At 38.4% G+C, this 22223-nt stretch overlaps 1 protein-coding gene across 3 annotated transcripts in view; it reads left to right on the forward strand.

Moving 5' to 3' along the window:
- GRIN2A (glutamate ionotropic receptor NMDA type subunit 2A) overlaps positions 1-22223 on the forward strand; it is a 173897-nt gene that overhangs the window by 82621 nt on the left and 69053 nt on the right. For all 3 annotated transcript variants that reach the window (XM_027654956.1, XM_027654957.1, XM_027654958.1), the window contains exon 4: positions 12922-13517. In XM_027654956.1, coding sequence (XP_027510757.1) covers positions 12922-13517 — 596 coding nt within the window. The remainder of the gene's footprint in view (positions 1-12921; positions 13518-22223) is intronic.

The following is a 22223-nucleotide window of genomic DNA, read 5'->3' on the forward strand; positions in this document are numbered from 1 at the left end:
TGTATTATGGGCATCTACAGCAACACATTATCATCCATATGTAGTAGTATAACCACTTTTTAGACCAAATTTATTATCACTTGAAAGAGGAGACCAGAAACTATTTCTGTATGGATGGTTTCAAGACGTTTCATGAGGTGTGGCATTGTGACATGACTTGTGCTAAACTCTTCTACCTATTCCTGGGGATAAGTAAATCTTCCAGGAGGAAAGATTTACAAGGATATACATTATACTGTCTTGCTCTAAGGCTCAGTGCTTATTACAAAGGAAGCCTGTTATATGTTGAAAAACTGATAGCTGTTGAAATGCAGCTTTTGTGAAAATGCCTTTTTATGATACAGTCATTGTGCAAATGCATCTGAAATGACAGACATTATTGCTGGCTAAGCTACATTATGAAGACTAATGGATAATTCCTGCTGTAATTTAGTGAGTTAAACTTTTACTGGCCCTCACTAATTTTATTTAAAATCATGTTATTCTTAGCATTTGTTTAGTAACAAGGGTGATTAACTTGAAGAAATGGGCTTTTGTAAATGGCATCCCTTAACTGTTTGTGATTTGTGTCCGGTCACCTGTCACATTGCATTACTTCTGGTCTCTGCTTTTCTATATTTTCTGAAAGAGAGGATGAATTCAAGTGACAGGATTTCATGTTTGTGGTTTCAAATGAAGGTGTTTCATTTAAAACTGGGTGAAACTTTCATATTTAATATTTTTATCAAGAACTAGTGGTTGTCCAAATTTTTACTAACAATACGTATACTAATAATCCACAAATGGCAAAAGAAAGTATTTGCTGCCACCCATGAGGGAGCTAATTTGTTTTGCACTGTTCATCTGTCTCTAATGGTGTCTTTGACATCCTGGATGTTTCTCTGGCTGTGTGTCAGCTCCAGGCAGCAGAACATGGTCATTTGTTCTATGCATGTTTTAGAGACACTTTTGTTCCCAGTACCTGGTCCTGACCTGACCTTAACAACAAATTTACTCCCATAGAAGTGAGAGAGCATCAGGATGGAGCTTTTCTCTACAGGAGTTTCTGCTTATTTCTCTGAGGTTTCTAATGAGCTGTATTAGAATTTGCTACATATGTAGCAACAAATGTCTATCCATCAGGAAGAGTCATGGATCTCATGAACTTCCATTCATCCAGGTATCCATCTCCTTAAGAACTTCATGTATTTGAGCAGTTCAACTTTCTGTAGAATGGAGCATGTCAAGAAACACGCCATAGATTTTCTTCTCTCTCCCAATTTTCAATACATACTGTGCAGGAAGGCTGCCTTATTTAGTAGGGGTTTGAAAAACCAACAGTCTTCTCCTTAAAATGAGCTGTATCTGCCCCTGAACACAGGACAATCCCTGCTTGCCCCACAGGACCATATTCCTTGCACAAAAGGTGGAGGTTTGGTTCAGATTAATTATTTATCTTTTTTTAATTGTCTGTTAATGTAACATGAAGTATCATCATGTGGCAAACTTGAAGTCATGTTGCTTATATGGAAAGTAGTGACAGAGCTGTCTAGTGAGAGATGTGAAGTCTTCTGTTCTTCCACATTTCATCCATATTCCAGGAGTTTTGGTGGAATATATTGCAAAGACTGAGGTCACAGCTTTATCTCTTCCTTTTTGGTGATGCACCATATCACAGTAAGCTGTCACAGGTTTGAGGATCAATCCTAAAATACTTAACAAGATGTTTAACCATAGTGAAATAATACACCTGCCGTGAACAGCAAGTATCAGATGGAAATGGCTGGGTTGCTGCTTTCAACTCAATGTTTTTCAGGCTGGATTTTGGACACCAGGAGGTCTGTGGGTTATTTCTAAAGGACCTGCAAAAGAAGAGCAATCTTGTACTATGTAAACTTAGCACTGTTCTAGAGTGTGGCACTGGGGGACACAGAGACAAATCAAGATACACTAGCTTAAGGCAAAGCACATTCCCTTGTGCCTGTTACAGGGAAATCTAAACTGCAAATTTCTTAACAAGCTTTGTTACATAAGGTCTCTGGAATGCAACATCTTTTATGCGTGGAACCAAAAGCACTTAACAACTTGTAAGGACAGGTGTTTTGTTTGTTAGCCACCTTCCACAAAAGGCTTTTTTTCTTTTTCAAAGGAACCCAAAGGATTGGCATCTAAATCTGTTGGATGAAAAATTCTGTTAATGAAAATGAGCAAGGACCACCACTTTGTATTTGTAGACAATCTACTTCAGTTAACTGAGTATGAAACTCTTTTCTGAGGACACAAAGAGTAGCAAAAATAAAATGGGCATAGCCAAAATCTCACATTTGTGCAAATGCTCCTTTCTGCATAAATCTACCCACCTTTGGAGGCTACTGAGCAGCATCCTGAGCTCCCATTGAACTTGGATGAGATGGCACAATTTAGTTGAATTATGGATAATTGAAGAAATCTATTACCTGTTGTAATCTATACCAAGATTAGTTAAAAACTTTGTGTATTTCATACCTAGGTTAGAAAAGCTCTGAAGTTTAATTTCATTTTTTCAGAGGAAGCTATGAAAATCATTGATCTGTGTGGTGTTGTACTTATGTAGGCAAACAGTATTTGCATTGTGTTGTCAAATGCAGCTAATAAAAATGTCAGGCATTAAAAACATCAACCCATGAATAAGTTTCTTTAATAAAAACACTTATTTGTGTTCAGAACAAGGATTATCATGTCTCTTCAAACTATAAAGGTTAAGGAAGATATCTTCCAATCTCTTCACTGAACATTGTACTGAACATTGTACAAACATGGGGGTTTTTTATAGCTGGAAATGAGACACTCAATTTGCTATAGCACTGCAGTATTTACTGTATCTGGTGTGACTGTCAAATCTGTAATAATTTCTAGAAAGAATTACTGTGCATTGTAAGAGATAAACAGCATTTTGAACATTTCCTTTCTTGATGTTTTATCTCTGATATTTACTGTAAATCAGAACCATGCTTAAAGATGTTTTGCCTCTGCGTAACTAAGGAAAAGTAGCTTAAGCTGAGCTATTTCACAAGGAGAAATAGTTTTACTACCCGTGTAAAATCTCAGTAATTTGAATATATGTTGTTAAAGCTTTTCTGCCTAGAATATTATTTGCTCATGGGAATAATGCTTGGCAAATCTCTTGATGTGTGATATTTTTGCAACTAAATAAGTCGATGCATCCTTAAAGACATTGCCAGAAAGAAAATGCAGATTTAAGTCAAAGGTGTGGAACAGTGTGGGTAGAGTCAGAATGAGTAGGTGCCTCAGAGGTTTTTTTGTCTGCACTTTTCTGTTATATTACCTTACCATCCATCCATCACCAAAATGCAATGCTTATGTCCTTATCTGGATGGGGAAAATTTCTGTGTCTGCCTATATCTAAATTCCACATTTTTCCTGTGTTCCTTTTGGTGTGGATGCAGGAGCTCTGAGCACTGGAGTCTCTGTAGCTACTTTAACACAAATGTAGTTTCTCTTGTGATTACTCAAAAGCTCTGCAGTGAGTACCAGTGAAGTATCATTCGCTGTTTGTGTATTTTGCACCACCTTCTTATCAGTAGGATTAATTCTAAGAATAATCAGTCTTAGATATCACTCTTGAGCAGGGTGATATGTAAGTACTGATGTAGATCACATATCAGAAATTTTGTAACTGAATTTGCTTCTGACCTGCTGCTATTAAACGTACAATGGAAAAAGATATTTGTTGATGGGCCGTTCCCTCACTTTCAGAAAGCATGTAATTTTTGTTAGCATAGCAGAAGAACAGCTGTAGCTTTGCCCAGAGGCCAAAGATGGTGCCTAAAGAGGAGAATATAAAGGATAAGCATAAATGGAATTTCCCTTGAGTTGGTCTCTTCTTCAGATCCACTGATTGTGCATAAGAGCAGAGGAGCACAGTGAATACATTGAAACACTGCTAGGAGAACTTGAAAGCATGTTTGCTTTGGGCAAATTATATGAGGGTTTTGTGAATCTGCTTTCCCAAAGCAGGTGAGTCAGGTTTGCAGCTCTTCTTGTTTAGCACCCAAACCACCTGAGGAACCAAAATGCATGTTTTCCTGAAAAGGTCAAGAATCTTGAATCTCTCATCATCAGCTTCCTCTGATACTTAAATATATCCCATAAATCTCTGTTGCCATGGAAAGCTGCTCTGAATGGCTCCTTGAACTCTGTTCAGCCTCCCTCTTAAAAAATTCCCTTCCTGTCTGTCTGTTTGTCCTCCCCAGGTAGACTCTTGTTGGAATTCTCCCTTCTGTCCAGTGCTACTCGAGCAGGTACACAGAGGTGCCAGTCCAAGAGTTCTGGCTCATAAAGGAAAAGCACGTAGTTACAAGAACACAGTAGAAAACTAAATTGGATTTATATTTCTTTTATTTGCTTAATGTTTTATACTCACCATTTGGTGAAAGGGGGTGGAGGAGGAGGTTGTTTGTTACCTTCATTTTTACTTGTTAAGTGGAGATGTATGGAAATGACTTAGTTAATGGTTTTCTGGCTTCTCATCCTCAACACAAATGAGAAGTGTTTTAGCATTCAGTTGAGGCCAAATGTTTTCAGATAAGATGATGTCTTAAGGCATTTTTATTGGTATTCAATTATGCTTATCTTTCTATATAGTGTATGGCATTTATGCACACATACAATACAAACTATAAGTAAACAGCCTGTTTGGCTTGATTCAACTGCTGTTAAACCATAGATTGTTACTGATTTTGGATTTAATGCTGAATCCTTGGCCATAGCATATTAAAATGTTATTGTGGGTAAGTATGATTCTGTTTACAGGATTAGCAAGATTGGATGGTGTTGGTTTTAAAGGTCCTAATGGCAAAAACTGTATGAAAACCCTTTCATGGATTTTGTTGATGCGTGAGCTGTAAGTGGTTTGTTATTGCAGGATTTTCTTGTGCAATACTTGTACAAGATAAGATGGAAGATTTGAACAGAGAATCATACTTATCCTCAACTACTCTAAATCCTTGCTCTAAGCAAATTTTCCTATAGGTTGGGATATACAATATAGATCAAAATGACAATGTGACTTCATCCTATAATTAAATGAAATGCTTGGTGTGCTAAATACCAAATAGCTGGAATGAAAATTTGTCCCAGGGATGAATTATTGCATAGCATTGATTCTTGAAAATTTCCATAAGCCATTCAAACAACTTACAGTTTTTGATTGCACAGCAATAATAAACACATCAGATTTTACTCAGCTAAAATATTGCTATTAAACTGAAAGAATATTAGCAAACCTATATATTTCAATTTAGCAGATACTCAAAAACTTGTCAAATAAATTGGATTCTAGCACATTCTGTAGCGTGAAGTCGATTTGGGTGACTTATTTTGAAAAGAAAACAAGTTAGGCTGGTGCTGTAAAAAGCTGGTAATCAGACAAAATGTGACCATTGCACTTTTTAAAGACTAATGACATAACCATTTGGGGCAGTAAAATATGTAAGACTCAAGTATTAGAATGAAATTTTATTTACTAAAAATTTTAAAAATACAGATTAGCAAACTTCACTTTTTTTTTTTTTTTGAGTTGCTTGGAAATTTGAGAATCTTCCTTTGTGTCAGAGATCCATCTGCCTTTACCAAAACCTGGCTATCAGGGACTCATTTTGAAACCAGACAGTTTAATCCCGTATACAGGGTTGATTTGAGTTAGCATGGCTGGTACAGCAGGATTGTTTTCAAAATTTATAATTAGAACTAGCTGTCTGCTCCAAGAAATAATATAACGTACTCTTACCTAAATGCTTGGATTTTATATCTGTTGGAGTTCCACAAATTGCCCATGAATCAAGGGAAACTCATCCCTGATGGCCTTGTGGGAGCAGATGTGGTTCAAATTAAATGAACTAATTGATGTGATAGATAATTCTCTGTAGTCACAGACCTAAAGCTGAGGAAGGTGAGAAGCTCCCCATAGCCCAGCATGTTGTTTTGGTAGGAAAATACACAGAGTGTCTCAATCCTGATATGAACCAAAGGGAACACTGGTAAATAAAGCCCCAGTGGAATACAAGAGAAGTGGGATAGTAGGGATGGATAGTCTATATACCAAGAGTTTTATTTATTTTCCAGAAACCCATGTGGCTCATTTGGCCGGTGTCCTTCATCCTTCCTATGTTCTTGTGGTATTTTATTTCTAGAGGTGAATTATGTGGGTTACAATGAGCTGCCTGTACTAGGAGAGGAAGGTTATCTAGACTTTTCCTTTCTTCAAACGTCTGTGTCTAACCCTGCTGGATTTCCTGAGCCTTGGCCTTTCACTGGGCTAATTCACAAGCTCACTGATGCTCTCTGAATGCTTTTTATTTCTGTTACCCAGTGAATAGGTTTTGATGAGTCTAAAAGATGATTTATATTTTTTTTCCTGAAAATACACCTGGGCTTTCCTCTTTTCAGCAAGTGCATTTTGATAGTTTTGCAGTAAAAGGATGGTTTGGGTTTCTTTCTGCCTCATTTTACAGCATCATTTCATTGTTTATTTTTCTCAGCCAAGTAGGTGACCTGTTCAGAACAGGTCATCATCAGTTTTTTCTAAACCTTCTCAGGTTGCCACAGGGAGAACAGGAGCAGTACCCCATTATTTTTTAATGCTGTCACCAAAACTTTGTTGTGGTGTCTCAAATGTGAATTGTTGGCAGATGGATGTTTCCACACAGGAAAAAGCCAGTTACTTTCACCAGTAACTTCACAGGAGTTGCCTTCCCTGTCTTTGGAAAGTCATTAATTTTCCTGATTGCTCTCCCATCATTCACAACAACTGCTTGAAGAAGTTTCACTGAAAGGACAGACTCAAGAGCTCTCCATGTGAACTCAGGTGTTCTTTGAGGTGAAAGATGTGCTGCATGGCTAATTTAAAGTCATTTTCCTATGGAAAATGAGATATTCTTGGGCTCCTGAAGAGACTATTTACTTACATCAGTTTAGTGCTGGCTAATTACATGAATAAAGCACAAGGACACTGCTTGTAGAAACCATGAAAAAAATCTAAATTAAAAAATGGCAAACCATTTATCTCAGTCATGACAAGGGGCAGAAGAGAGATGATAGCTATAATATATGGCATAAAATCTGTCTTCCTTGGTACCTTATCTGTTAGGTCACACACATTTTTCAATATTTATTTTCATGGTGAAATACTGAGAGGAAATGAAGCTTTCATACTAATCCCATAAAGGAAAAATATTTCAGGATAATAATGATTACACTGATGTACGGAACCACATGATCCAGCAATTCTTAAAGAGTCAGTGATTTATATTCAAGAAATATTTGAACATACAAAGCAAATACAATTTTTCTGAAAATACTCTTTATTTTCTCTTATATTCCTTGCAGACACCAGTATTCTGCTTCATATGTTGGGATTTTTTTTGGCCCTAAAAGCTGCACAGTAACTGTTACTTGTTCAAATAGCTATGGTACAGCCAGCTCCATGCTACCTTTTCATAGAACCACAATATTTTCCCTTCCTCATTAAAATATTTACAGTGTAAGACATTTCTGTAACTGTGGAATCTGAAATCTATCTAGAAAAGAGACATCTCATCAATAAATCTTTCATCCCTGCTGATCAGAGGCTTGGTATCCTTTCAGCCTTCAAAAGCATTTTTCACTCTCCTGTCCTGGTGAACAGGAGCATGGACTAAGATAGCACAATTTCCAATGTTTGAACAATCTGTGAAAGAAAAACCAGATGTGATGAAAACCCAGATGGTGAGTTCCAGCCCAGGGAATGGTTCATGAGCTCTGTGCAAAACTAGTTGTCTTCCATAATTAGGTTGTTTCACTGCAATGACCTGTTGAGTTGCTTCCATTAGACATGACAACTGTTATTGGAAGAATGTAAAAGATCAAAAACCAGGGGACTCTGCAATGATCTGTAGAAACCCTGTTCTCATTCCTTTGTAGTTTTTTTCTTGCCATTCTAGTACAGATCTAGTGACAGATTTCAGCTCTTGTAGCAGGCCAGTATAAGCCAAGGAGATAGTATAAAACTAAATGGATATATTAAAGAGAAGAAAAAACCTATGAAACCTGTTACCTAGCAAAATTCTTGGGATAAAACCATGACCTGAAAATACAGAAGTCTTTGTAAAAATGAATTCCTGCAGACTCCCTCTGGAAATGGGAAAGAACATGCTTGATTAAGCCAGTGCTGACCTTTTGAAATCATGTTTCTCTGATATTTATTCCTTGAAATAATAAAAGGGGACATGTCAGATGTTGGAGAGCCATAATGTACTCCCTTGCTTGCTACTGCCCTTTTCTAACTTCAGTATTCCTCTCCTAGAGCAAACTTTTAAAATAAAAAGTAAGGCCTCGTTTTGTCCTTTTAGTTGACCTTTATACATTTGGTGGCTGTGCATTTGCACCAGTTAAATTAGAGAGGAAAGAAATTTCCATCCTTTTTTCTGCTCTCTCAGAAAGCCCCTACCTTGGGAGGGCTGGCACTGGGGGTCCAGGTGTTGCTGGACAGGGGAACAGGTTGGACACAGTTTTGCCATGTGTGAGGTGACAGGTCAGGTCCTTGGCAGGCAAGTATTTTCTGCTTTTTTATAAAAATGAGTAAATTACTTCCACCCTCACATGTTGCTATGCTTTGTACAAGAGCACAAAATCGTGTATAATTTCCCCCAAATTGCTCCCATGGTGATAATGGAGGAGTTTTCTCCCTGGGCACCTCAGTGAGATGTTTGTGTTGGGAATTGCGTGTTCTGTGCTGTTAATGAATACAGGGGGAATTAATAACTTAAGGATTCAGAAATGTGCAGGGTGTCTTGGGGGGAAAGGTTTCCCTTTCAGTTCCTCCACTTCAGAGTTTGCATTTGCTGGAAGTTTGGCAAGGATCTGTGCCCTTCCACAAAGGAAGATCCTGTGGCTGAAGCCTGGATGTTCCTGACAGAGAAACACAAATTCACTCCATGTTTCCCAGGGGATCAACACATCACTTCAAGAAAATTTAAGAAAAATGGTACCATGTTAACACACTGCAAGATGCATTTTTTGTTTTAACATATATCTGAGATCAGTACAAATAATTTTCTTCAGGATATTTTTGATGTGATGCTGAATTATTCAGGTAAATTCATGACTAATCTCTGGCTTTCATTTTCCCCCAGTCTTTATAAAAATGCCAAATAACTACTATAATTCATTAAACAGGAAACAGCTTGTACTGTATATGTAGACCTGGCACCACATGCCTTAAATCTTTGTAAGAATGGAATGTGGTGTAAAACAGGAGAAAAATGATTTTTGCTGGATCTCTGTGGAAAATAGAGAGTAAGTAAGAATGAAACAATTAAGATAACTTTAAAGTCCTACTTATACTCCTGTCATAATAATATTGTTGCTAGCTGAATAAAATCATACTCTGGATTGCTTTTAAAGGTGTTTCGTATTGGTTTTTGTTTCCTGTCATAATATTGTCTTACCAGTGAAATAACTGTCCTTGATGAGTCTGCCAAGTGGAAAATTGATTTGGTCTCATGTTGCCCCCTGTTTTGTTCTGGTTTAGCATTTAATTTTCATTTAACAAAAGGCATGCTACTTAACAAATGTTTCTTACCTTAACTGACCAACTCTTGCAGCTTTTTCCATAGTAGGCACAAAGTCCTGTCAGGGCTTAGCTCAGCTGTTACAACAGCTGTGAATATACCCCGCTGATCTCAGGGAAAAACCAGAGCCTGGAAACTAAGATGTCATGAAAATAGCTGAGGATGAGGTTTTGAGAGAAATATTCCTGTAATTTGTTGGAACTAGGGAAGTGAAATGTGCAATTCTGACAACAGTGACAGATTTATAGACTCAGTACACTAATTAAAAAGCAACTTACTCTAATATATTAATCTGTAAAATGACAGCAGCAGAGAGAGCTGCTCTGTTTTGTGCACAAGTGTGAGAACATTGAAGTGCCCTTCTCCTGTAATGCCAGAATTTTATGTTGTGTACAGAAGTCAAGGATAACATTAAGCAAGAAGCAATTGGAGGATTCCATCCTTCTGGTGTGAAACATATGGGGAGATGTTTTGCCATAAACTGTACGTTCATGTGCAAGACAGAAAGAAACAAAAAGTTTGCATTTGTTCTTTCCCTTTTCATTGCTGTTTTTCGTTCACATGTGCTGGGGTAGAATCCAGCTAAGAATTTAAAGCAGAAAAATCAAATAAAACCTTAATCATTTCCACAACTTCCATGACTAAATTTTTGCTCATATCAGTGTAACGATTTTCATGCTTTGAGATTTATCTGTGGAATTCATCTGTAAAATGTTTCTTGCCCTTAATAAGTGGCACCACTTCCTTGCATCCTCCACCAATAATCTCAAGAGCTGGAAACACTGAGGAAAGAAAAAGAACATATTTCTGGTGTGCATTTCAAACACCTCTGATATTACATCTGTATTCCTACTTCAGCAATGATTTAGATGGATGTCTGAATAGATGACAAGATGACAGTTAAATGAAAATAACTGAATAATTTTGGTTTTATACAAACATCACTCAGGTTTGCATTTGAATATAGAAAAGTAGAACTTAGTATTTTGTTACACATATGTAATTTAAGTCTCTATAATGCAGAGGAATAATAATGCTTTTTGGGAAGAATGTGGAGCTTACAAAAACCCTAAATGAACAGTTCTGTAGATGTTTAAGGATATGATAGTTCAATTTGTTACAGTTTTATTTATTTATTTACTGTTTCTTCACAAAACCTCCCCGTTCCCTACCCCCAGTTTAATGGATATGTCCTTGAATATTCTCCTTATAGGCATTTAAATATCTACTGAAGTTCCTAAGGCTGCAATTTGCTTGTAATCTTCCATCTGTTTCAGATTCATTGTAAACACACACAGTCAGGTCTTCAGCTCCATAAAAGCACCAAATGAAGTCAGTGCAGTTACATGGGATTTCTTCAGATGAGAATCTTGCTTGTGATATTTGTGTCTCCACTTTTCTTGAACCCAAACTTGTTTTCAGCATATAATTACAGCAGTTATTTTTCACCATTCCAATCCCAAATTGATCTTAATTGGCTGGTTTAGACTGGCCTTCACATTCAGAATTACATTAAAAGGATTCTTGAAATATGAGTGTGACCTTTACAGAAATGTTTAGTCGAAACTCCTTTCATAAACTGTTTTTTCTAACAAAATGTTTACAGAAAGAAAGGATTTATTTTTAGTACTTTTCTTTTGTTGTCAGGCTCCTGCAGTGGTGACACAGGGTGTTGTGCACAAGACTGTTGTTCATTGCCAGGGAAGATGTCAAGGACTGCTCTAGGTTAAAAATCTGTATTTACTTGTTAGAAAGGTCACACTTGGAGATGTCCATGTTCATTGTTTTTTGCCCTCAAATACTTCATCTTCAGTTGCCTCATTGGAGAAGTTCCTTGTCATGCATGGAGGACCAAGGTGTATGTATTGTTTGAAAGAATTATTCCACTGCATTAGTAGCCATGAACCACATTCAGAAATGAGGGAGAATTAAAGGATATGGTGTATCTAATCTATTTAATTTACTGTAAATCGTTTTACAGGATATTTCACAAATAGAAACCTGGATTAGATAAGAGCTGGAGAAGATAACTGAAGTGATTGACTTTGCATTACAATATTTTTTATGTTCAATTAGGAAGTTGCAGCAAAGTTGGATTCATGGCATTTTCTCTAGATATCTAATTTACTTTGTAATAGTATATCAGTAATTAAATTATTAAATGCTGACTCTGAGCAGATTTTCTGTGTGCTGGGTTTCTTTAGCCATAAATGTCCCCAGATAAAAAGCTCGTTTGCTTGTTTTTAAGTATCTAGTGCAGGTCACCAGGAAATAGCTCCTAAAAGCATTCAGAAACCAAATCTTCCTAATTCAATTCTTCTCCAAAATGAACTTTATAACATTTGTATTTAACCCAAAACCACTTCAAATCTGGCACTGGCATTCCGAATGTCATCTCTGAGGTACCATGGCAGATGATTTCATTCCCACCAGCACTGTGTATTTTGTACCTTCAATATTAGTCTTCATGGTCTGGCACAAGTTGTAAGACTTTTATTACTGTCAAGCTTTATAAAATCCAGGTGTCAGCTTCTTAACACTCGGAAAGTAATAACACTCCTCATCTTCTATTAAAAAAAACATAGTTTACCTGGAACAGATTTACAGAACTTGCAGAGCTGAGTTACCACTCTCACTAATATTTGTATGTTTAACACCACCTTGCCAGGAAACTTAAATCAATTAATCTGTTTCTGTTACCCTGCAAGTGTAAAATAGGATAGCAGCTTGCGAGCATGTTCATAAAACTCTTTAAATTAAATGCACTGTATGTGTCTTTCCTCTGAAGCCTGCAAAAGAAACCTTAAATGATTCATATCTTACTTTTAAATCATAAGCTTTTGTTTCACCAGGAGTTCTTGCTTTCTGTATCTGAAAATAATGCACATAAGTTGTTGCTACTGGTCAGGAATAAATACTGAAGTAAAATAAAAATAAAGACTTATGCAGCTTCCTGTGTATATTTGGCACTCTAATAATTCTATGTCAGTGTCAAACGTAAAATTCAAAAATAAATGTAGATCTCACAGCAACTTAGTAAAAATAGACCAATGGAAATGTTTGTAAATTTAGTGCCAACAAAATATATTGTGCTGCCTATTTCTGATAGATGTTGTTAAAATAAGCAGCACCTCTGTCCTTATGCTGTATGAAATAATATGTAGTACTTATGATATGTGTGGCTTAGTAGTGATACAGATAAGTCACAGAAAGTTATTGGAATGCAAAGGAAGTGTGGTAGCCATGGTAGAACAAGAGAGCAGAAGAATCAGAGATTCTGTTCCCTTCGGACTTGTACCAAATTACCCATCTTTTGCTGTGTTTGGTGTTCTAGGATGTGATGTCCACGTTCTTCCAGTTTGGGGCTTCCATCCAGCAAGAAGCCATTATCATGCTGAAGATCATGCAGGATTATGACTGGCACGTGTTCTCTCTGGTGACCACCACTTTCCCTGGATACCGAGATTTCATCAATGTCATTAAGACCACTGTGGAAAATAGTTTTGTGGGCTGGGACATGCAGAACGTCATCATACTTGATACTGCCTTTGGAGATGATGCCAAGACTCAAATTCAGCTGAAGAAAATCCATTCCTCTGTCATCCTGCTCTACTGCTCCAAGGATGAAGCCGTCTACATTCTGGACGAGGCTCGCTCCCTGGGCCTTACTGGCTATGATTTCTTTTGGATAGTTCCCAGCCTGGTTAGTGGTAACACAGAAATCACTCCCAAGGAGTTTCCTTCAGGACTCATTTCAGCAGCTTACGATGAGTGGGACTACAGTTTAGAAGCTCGGGTGCGGGACGGCCTTGGGGTCATTGCCACTGCTGCCTCAGCCATGCTGGAAAAGCACTCCTTCATTCCCGAGGCCAGGACGAGCTGCTATGGACAACCAGAGAAAAATGACAGGCCCTTTCAAACCTTGCACAAGTAAGTTTTCTATTCTATATGTTTCTTGAAGGAGAATATTGTTTTTTTGCTAATCCCATCGTGCCTTTTTTAAGCAATGATTTTCAGATGTTCCAGGAGAATGTGCAAGAGGACTTGCTGCACTGATAATTGTGCTCCTGCAGATGATGTTATGTGCTGTGGAGAATAAATACTGCTCTGAATCTAATGTAGAAGATGACAGAAATTGGTCTTAGAGGGTATAAAGCTGAGTTAACAAAATTGGGCTGTTGTGTACTTATGAGGTGAAATTGCCAAAATGCTCTGGAGGCTGTGCCTGAATCACTTGCATCAGCAGGAACCTGGTAATATTTTAGAAGACAAGCAATGTGCAACATTAAAGAGGATGTTGCTTGAAATTATAGAAGTATTAAATTAGTTAGGCAGTTTTTATCACCTAAGAACTGAAATCTGTCACTTCTACTTGTGAGGGTTTTGGTTTTGTCACCTCTGCTAGAATAACTGCAAAATTAATCTGCATTGATCCAAACTGATATAGATATTTTCTCAAAACAGCTGGTCAGATGGGAACTGCCAAGGTTTAAATCAGGATTCTTTTCCTTTTAATTATAATTTTCTTTTTAATTATCCCTTTCAGACGTGATGCTCCTGATTACTTATATCCAAAAGTGTTGCATAATGTATATTACACAGTAATATATTTTTTTATCTGATCTGTGAGAGGAATTAAAAGATATCTTGCATATTTTTTAATAGCTCTTGACAATATCTCATATGGAAGTTACTAAGCAATATTTATGAAATTTGTTCTGACCAAATAGTGCAGATGAAGCACTTTCTACAGAAAAGCAGGATGGAATTGGCACAGGAAGGAAAGTTGGGGCTGATTTCAGATAGATTGTGGAACAGTTTTAATCTTGAGTTGTATGTGCACATTTAGGTTAGGAGCTGGTTACCAGATGATGTCCTGGAACAGCTGTGGTTTTCCATGAAAACAGCATCTTTGTACACAGAATTCTTTAGAAGCTTTCTTAAAAGCCAAATTCTGCAAAGTAAATGAATTTTAACATTTCATACATGTATTTTTCAATAGTTGTACAGTTATCCTTAAAGAGAACTTGCCTTCAGGTTTTTTTGTGTTCCCTTACCTATTTATTAGCCTCTGCCTCTAAAACTACAAATTCACCAGAGGCATTGCAGAAAACCTGTGATTCTTTTCCTGCTGCCCCATTTGCCCCTGGAAGTGGCAGGAGACGGCACTGGGGTGGCTCTGGGAAAGCCCTGGCAGTGTCCCTCATGTCAGGGCAGAGCAGCTGGGAGGCTCTGCTGGGGTGACTCTTCAACCTGCACCCAGCCTGGGAGCCTCAAAGGGTGGCTCTCAGTGCATGTAGTGGCAGTGCCAGGTGGAAGTGGAAGCTCATGGCATCCTCTCAACCAAATTCTGTGCCTTAGCACTGGGATCTGGAAGTCCACTATTAATAATTGAACTCCAGTTTCTGTAAAAGTTAAATTGTGTTCTGTCATCAGAAGGGTTGGTGTTTAAAATGCCGTGGTTCAGTTGGAAGGGGCACAAAAACCTGAACCTGTTTTGGAAAAGGCTCCTACCCGATTGTCTGGGTAGGACTAGTGTAGATCTGAATAAGGTATTCAGTGCTCAGCACAAGCTGTCTTTCTTCAAACAATCTTTATTTTCTCATTAAGCATTTGGACATTACTCTTGGGCACATTGTGTGACTCTTGGGGTGTCCTGTGCAGGGCCAGGAGTTGGACTGGATGATCCTTGTTGTTTCCTTCCAACTCACATATTCTGTGATCCTGTGATTAAATCTTCATGACTACGAGAACAGGGCTTGTGAGTGTTAGGGCAGTGAGATCAGACTTCACCAGGAGATTCTGCAGTGTGCACTGCCTGGTGCACACAGAAATTATTAATAGGAGAAGTAGTGCACTCTGGTTAATCAAGTCACTTCCCGATGAGAAAAACTGAGCTATGAAGTGAGAATAGATTTTCGGTATTGGAGATTCTTTGAGCTTCCCCAACACCACAAGAACAAGAAGGCTGTTTCTAATCTAGAAATGTCAGAATTACACTAAAATGAATAAACTTTAAATAGTACTTCTTATGTAATAACTTCCCAAGACTATTCTTGTCACATATAATCTGCAAGAAAGGCAAGTGTATGCAAGCATTTACAGTACTAAGTAATCTCTGGGAGCTGACCAGTCTCTCCATGCCAAGGTGAATTACATAAATTCATTGTACTTTCTTATCCCCATCACTAAATTGTGGGTTTCTTCTTTACCTGACAAATCAATGCCTAAACTGGGATTTTATTCTGAAGTGTAATCTTCGCAGTTTCAGGTCACAGATTGTGCAGCTTTGTATTCTAAACTGCAAGTGTATATGTGCTGTATTAAGAAGCTGACTTGAACAAAGGATTTTGGAGCATCCTCACAATGGAAAGGGCCAAAGTAATTGGAAACAGCTTATGGACCTGGGATCTGCTATACTGTGCCTCCCTGTTCATGCAGAAAATCAGTGTTGGAGAAGTAGGGTTGAATGAGAGGACACAGCCTGCAAGCTCAGAGGCAGAGAACTCAGAAAGCAGGGAAAAGGCTATGTAAGGTGATGCCTGAGCAAAAAAAACCTGGAGAATGGAGCAGAAAACCAGAATTTTTAGACTCCTCCTTTGTAATGACAGTCTAATTCAGCTTTGAACCGAGTATAGTATTTTAAGACTATGCCATAATTGCTAATTTGCTTGTAAATGGAAATTGGTAATGCTTTATGTGCGACTTCCCACATCTAGATAGCAATTTTCATCTCCATTTATGAAGAAATTCTATGTAAAGAAAGCCATGAAGTGAAAGCTCCTCCTCCCTCTTTCTCAAATCCTTTGAGTATTAAATTGGTTTGAAGATATATTTGTTTTGAAGCACACAATTTATCTTTCCTCTGTCACTGCAATTCTGAGATGCTTTTATTGGCTTTCTAGATCCAGAAGAAAATCAGGTTTGCTTTAGTTTTTGCAATGATTTGATCAACGTTCATTTCTGATACACATGGGAAAACTAGTTTTTCCCTGTGAATAAAGGATTTATAATAAAATACAGGGCTCATTTTCAATGCATTAAAAACATGGATATATATGTGTATTTCTATCTGTATTGATTCAGTTCATCTTTTCCTATCTGTGTAAGACCTGGATCTCCCAAGGCAGAAAACCACTATTGTGTGAAATACTGGAGCAGCAGGATAAATAGAATTAGCACCTCATTAATGCCATGTCAGCTGAACAAATGCTTGCTCTTTCTCAAAAAAAGGAAAACATGCAAGCAAACAAACAGCAAAACACAATAACCCTGACAGTTATCACTGCTGCTTTTGAATTGAAATGCTGCTGCTTTGTTTAGAAGAGTACTCAGGGTGTGTATAAAAGTCACAACCCTGGGAGATAGATTTCACAGCAACATTTCCAACCACACTGATCCGTACAGGAAGGGATGAGGATGGCAAAGCTGTTGCTCTGTTGCCATTATCCTGAAAAAACAAAAAGATGTGTCTGTCCATAGGCAGTCAGGTGTTTACCACACACGGTGCTGATGTTTAGTTACATTCAGTTCCGAAATACAGCCAAATAATAGGCAGGATTAGGAGGCCCATCTTTCAGCAGTGAAGGTGTGGGTCTAGAAACCTGGCCCAAGTCCTCTGGGCAGGCTGTCACATCCTGCCCTTCCCAAGCACAGTTTCCTTTATTTGTCATCCCCGAGCCAGGGAGAGCAGGAGCAACGGGAAGTCCAAAGGGACAGGTACAACAGCTTAGTTGATCCTGCCCGGAGTGACTCTGCTTTAAACACTAAGGGACTCTGTGAGGAGAGTGTTTTGAAATGTCAAAGCAATGCCCAGCATTGCTCAATTCTATGGACAACCCCATGGTTCATTTCCTTATTCTTGCTGTTGTGCTGCTCTTAGGATTCAGCACAACTACAGCAGCATTCTGTCCACAGGGTGATGGCTTTGCTGTCCCTCTAGTCATCCATCAAGTTCAGTATTTTGATTCCAGCTTTTAGCATGACAGATAAATTTGCCTCTTTTGAGCAAAGTCAGGCATTAAATGGACACAATGGTTTGATGAATAATCCAGCAAATCTGTTTAATCTTTTCCTGCATACAGATCAACAGCCAGTTTATAGAGGATTTGTTCATTTAAGTCAGAGGACTTAGGAACAATAAGTATCATCTTCTTTATTGTATGATTGAAGGTGCATAAATATTTAATTATACATGAAGAAAAATGCTTTTTTACCAGTAGCATATTTGCTGTGCAGAAAAACAAATGGTTATTTATTTCCACCTAAGTCTTTCTGGGATATTTTGTTTGTCTTTCCCGTTTTGTGATCCCACTGAGATGTTATTGGAGCCACTGGGTGCTCATGGGAGTGCACTGTATACAGGGTGATGATCTGGTGCTTAAGTGTCATGGAGGGAAAGAGTTAATTTGAGCATACTTTCAATTTAGTAATTCACTTTTGGTAGCTTTAAAGCAGGAAGAAGTTTCAAGTTTTGCTAGATTTGTTTGTTCTTCTCCTTTGCTATCGTGCATGCTGCTCTATGGAAACAAATCCAAATGAGGATGATGTACCAAACTGCCAGTCCTAGATTTCATGTTAACAACTAATTTCAGACATCCTGGATTCTAATTAATTGTTATTGTCAACATGAAAAAATGAATTAGAAAATATACTCAAGAAAAAATTTTGTCAGTGGCAGGATCCCACTTTGCTCCTTTGTTTGCGGGGGGATTCTCTCTCATCAGGAGACCCAGTAGTATTGTAGCAATTGGATTGGTACGCAGGGATGCACAAAGTCTAATTTACTGCTGATGAGCAGGTCTTAAACATTAACAACCAGATATTTGCACTGCTTTGAATTCATGTGCTGTAATTACCCTCTTCTACAGTCAGACAGCATTTTCCATATAGTTGCATAATACAGCAGGAACTGAATGGATGAAACTGTTGTCATGTTTGTCCAAACTTGACTGGCAACAAAAGAGGGGTTGTGGAGCAAAACTTTCCACCCAAGAGACTCTGACACAATGCTGATTTATTGACAAAGTGTTTCAAGAAAGTATTGAAAATCTGCATTAAAATTTTCACCCGGGTTAGGTCAGCTTAGGAAGCAGAGGGTATCAAGCAGTTGCTGGATTAGGGACTTTTAAATCATTATCCCCTTATTATGATAATTAAAATAATTTAAAAGGAGAATGAGCATGGTCTCTAGGAGTTGAGCAGAGCCAGCCTTCAGAGCTGAAAGCAGGGATCAAAATTCAAAATATAAGTGAACCTTCTTGGAGACGTAGCTGCTGCAGACAGCATCCCCTTGCAGGAAGCCAGACACACTTCACAGGGAAGAGTTTGGGATGCTTCTGAGGTGGTGCAGCAAAATGCAATCATTTCTAAGAAATGTTATTGCTAACAATAACTTTAACTCACTGAACATTCTGGTGTTTCAGCCTGTGGCAGCCTCCCAGGGAGCTGGATCCTTTATGATTTTGCTACCTCCCCTTGCCCCCCTTTCAGAAGGGCTCCCCAAGAGTTTTGTGGCTTGTCTGGCAGAACTGGGGCAAAACGAGTTTCCCAGACCCAGTGGCAGTTAATGCTTTAAGGAGCAGCTGGCAGGAGGTACGAGGAGCTGGCATGACATTCCTTGTTCACAGCCACTGAGCGTATCGCTCCCAAAGTTTTACTCATCCGTGCTGGCTCAAGGCCTAGGGAGATGCAGCTCCAAAGCAAGGGACCGTTGTGGAGTTACACTCAGGAGAGTGAGGGCTGGGGGAAGTGGAGGAGGAGGGTGCATGAAGAGGAAGAAGAGACTCTTTGCATCACTTAAAAGGATTTGAATTTAGAAAAAAATTCCTGCGCAGCCTAAGACATAGAATTAGTTTAAAAAGTGCATCTATGTTGTTTAATAGTGTTCTATTGCAGAGTTATTTCTATATGTACTTCAGGCCACATATTATATATTCTGCATTAAGCATGTCTTGATTTAATTTTACATAGGAAATCTGTTTCTTAACGATAAATAATGTGTCTTGGGTTTTCTATTGATAAGTATCATTCCAATTTCACGGTAGAATCGTAGTAAGGAAGTTCAGCAGTTCAGAGCCTCAAGAAGATAAAGAAGAAAAGACAAAATTAGGATTCACTTCTGCTTTTTTAGGTATGAGGCTGAGTGAATGCCAAGGCCAGACAGGCTGGCTGTCTAGATTATTAAAATGGCTGGTTTTTACACTATTTGCAAAAAAGAGAAATATTGCCAGATAACATGTTGGTTTTGAGGCATTTCATCTGCTTTAAATCTCAGTTTGGAAATTCCTTCTTTGAGGGAGAAGGGGGAGAGTTTCTTTTACAGAACATGTGTTTCCCCAAGTCTCTGCTGCCTCTCTCCTCGTTGCCTGCAGTTGTCTCAGATCTGAAGCACTACCCCATGGTGAAGAAGGCACTAAATAAAAAGTGATAGTCCCTAGTGATGGCACCTGGGGCGTTTATCAGGGTTGATTATCTCATCTGAGCTGCAGGATGAGGGCAGGAAACGTGGGTCTGAACTCCTGGCAGTGAGGGGTCCTGTGGGCTTTCTGTTCCCTGCAGCCGCCAGGCCCTGTGCTTTATTTTACAGATCTGGTAACTAAGTTCTCTCTTTTGGAGGCAGCTTAGAAGTGACATGTTTTCATTAATGCCTCTGCCTTACCCATCATGTTTTTCCCAGCTGCTAATCTGTTTGGGAGCTGCAGACTAGGTGGATTTCACACTAATTATAAACCAGCCTGTTATTGCAGAGCTGGCTGAGTTCCTGAGCCCAACCATTCCTGCAGGGTCTTCTGGGACGCAGGGGGTGGGCTAATACCAAGCATGGGAATTTTTATGAGGGTTCTCCTCCCTGGCATCCCAGAGAGACAGCAGGTGAGGTGAAGCCAGGTCCTGAGGACCATCACCAGTGGGGCTCCAGAGGTGACATCGCACTTGCTTTGGTTTCCTGGGATTGTTTATGAAGCTGGGGCTAGGGCTGATCTTTGCTTGAGACAAAGTGATCTTTATAATAATTTGTAATTTACATAGTGTCGTGTTGTTTGGGATTTTTTTTGTTTTGTTTGAAATAACGCCCAGCACAGAATCCACCAAACCTTCTTGCTTTTGCTCTCAAATCCTTGCACCCGTTACCGGAATGTATCTTGAATGTACATCTGTCTGTTAAACCTCAAAAGAAATGCAACAGCCTGCAATCATGTCTGCTGTTGTATAACAAAGAAATAGAAAGTCTGAAAGACTCTGCTGCAGGAGCAGTTGTGGCTTTGCTGGGGTTTCTACTGTACACAGGATAGGAAATCCTTAACAAACACCCCATGGACAAGAAGGTCCATGTCTTCTGTAAGGAGGCCAGAAAGGTGACTCTGTATCAGCAATATCATATCCTAGGAAATGGTCTTCTAAAAACTGAGGTCTCTTCCTTTTGGCAAAGTCTTTGCCCATTTATTAATAGAAATTGGAGTCAATGAAATTGTGGTATAGTATTTACAGGGTAGGAAAACCCACCTTGTTCAATATGTTCTGTTTTTGTGGATAGGGTTAGAATTTTGACAGAGATAAATATTGCACAGTTTTGGCATTATTCTGAAGCTTTATGTGAACTACTTGATATTTCTGAGTCTATAAAAATAAAGTTGGAAACCTTAAGAGAAGTAAATTCAACAGCAAGAGTGTTCTGCTGTCGTGTCTCAACACTTCAGTTGTGTTGGGGAAAATGACAAGCAAAAAAGGATTGTGTAAATGTTAAAAGTATTTTTAAATAAATAGTAAAGGTTTGGTTCTTTGCATGATAAAAAACCTGTTTTGTATTTGCTGTGAGAAGAGCTTCACTTCTGTCCAAAAAAAAAAAGTTACCATTTTGAATCATGTATCACCTGGGGAATCTTACAAATTTCAGTTTGCAAAAGTTAATTAAGACTTCAGTGTCATAATACCATCACAAGGCCTCCTGCTATCATGTCTTTGAAAGGCTGCAGCATTAATGAGGTATGAAAGCAGATTAACTACTAATCCAAGGTGTGTGCTGAATTGCCCCCTTAAAGTAATAAGCTCAAATAACCAAGAACATCATTTAGTTAAGAACAGGAATATGCATTTCCAAAGCTACTTCAGGAATGCATTTTGTCCAGTTCAGAAGCCAAAGACATCTGGCACAGAATTAATCTTGGATAAACTTAAAACTCTGTAAGAATAACATATTATAAATGCTTTCCTTACCGTACTCTTCCCAACTAGGAGCAGAAAAGCACACAGTTGTTTTTTGGAGGGATAAGTGGTTTGAGATTTTGGCCAGTGAAAGCAGAGCAGGGCTTCTGTCCTTTGCAGAGGAAAAATGACAATTCAAAAGGGAATGTAGGTTGCAGGCATTTGTTTCTGAAGAACATGGGCAGCTGATGAATTTTGTACAGACGAATGTGCTTGGCAAAACAAGAATATCTTTGAAGTCCTTTTCATTGTTGCAGTATGAGAAACTGGGGTAGCTCAGACTGCATCACTCATGGGTACCTTTGTATGCAGATCAGACAATACAGTTTTAAGAAACTTTTACAGATTAGGGAGTTTTTAAAAAAAAAACTTGCAAAATATCTTTCAGTACTAAATAGCTGGTAAATTCACATGGATTAAAAATGTACACCGAGT

The sequence above is a fragment of the Corapipo altera genome, unplaced genomic scaffold (genome assembly GCF_003945725.1).
Source record: "Corapipo altera isolate COAL_440 unplaced genomic scaffold, ASM394572v1 98, whole genome shotgun sequence".
In the NCBI taxonomy this organism is placed as follows: domain Eukaryota; kingdom Metazoa; phylum Chordata; class Aves; order Passeriformes; family Pipridae; genus Corapipo; species Corapipo altera.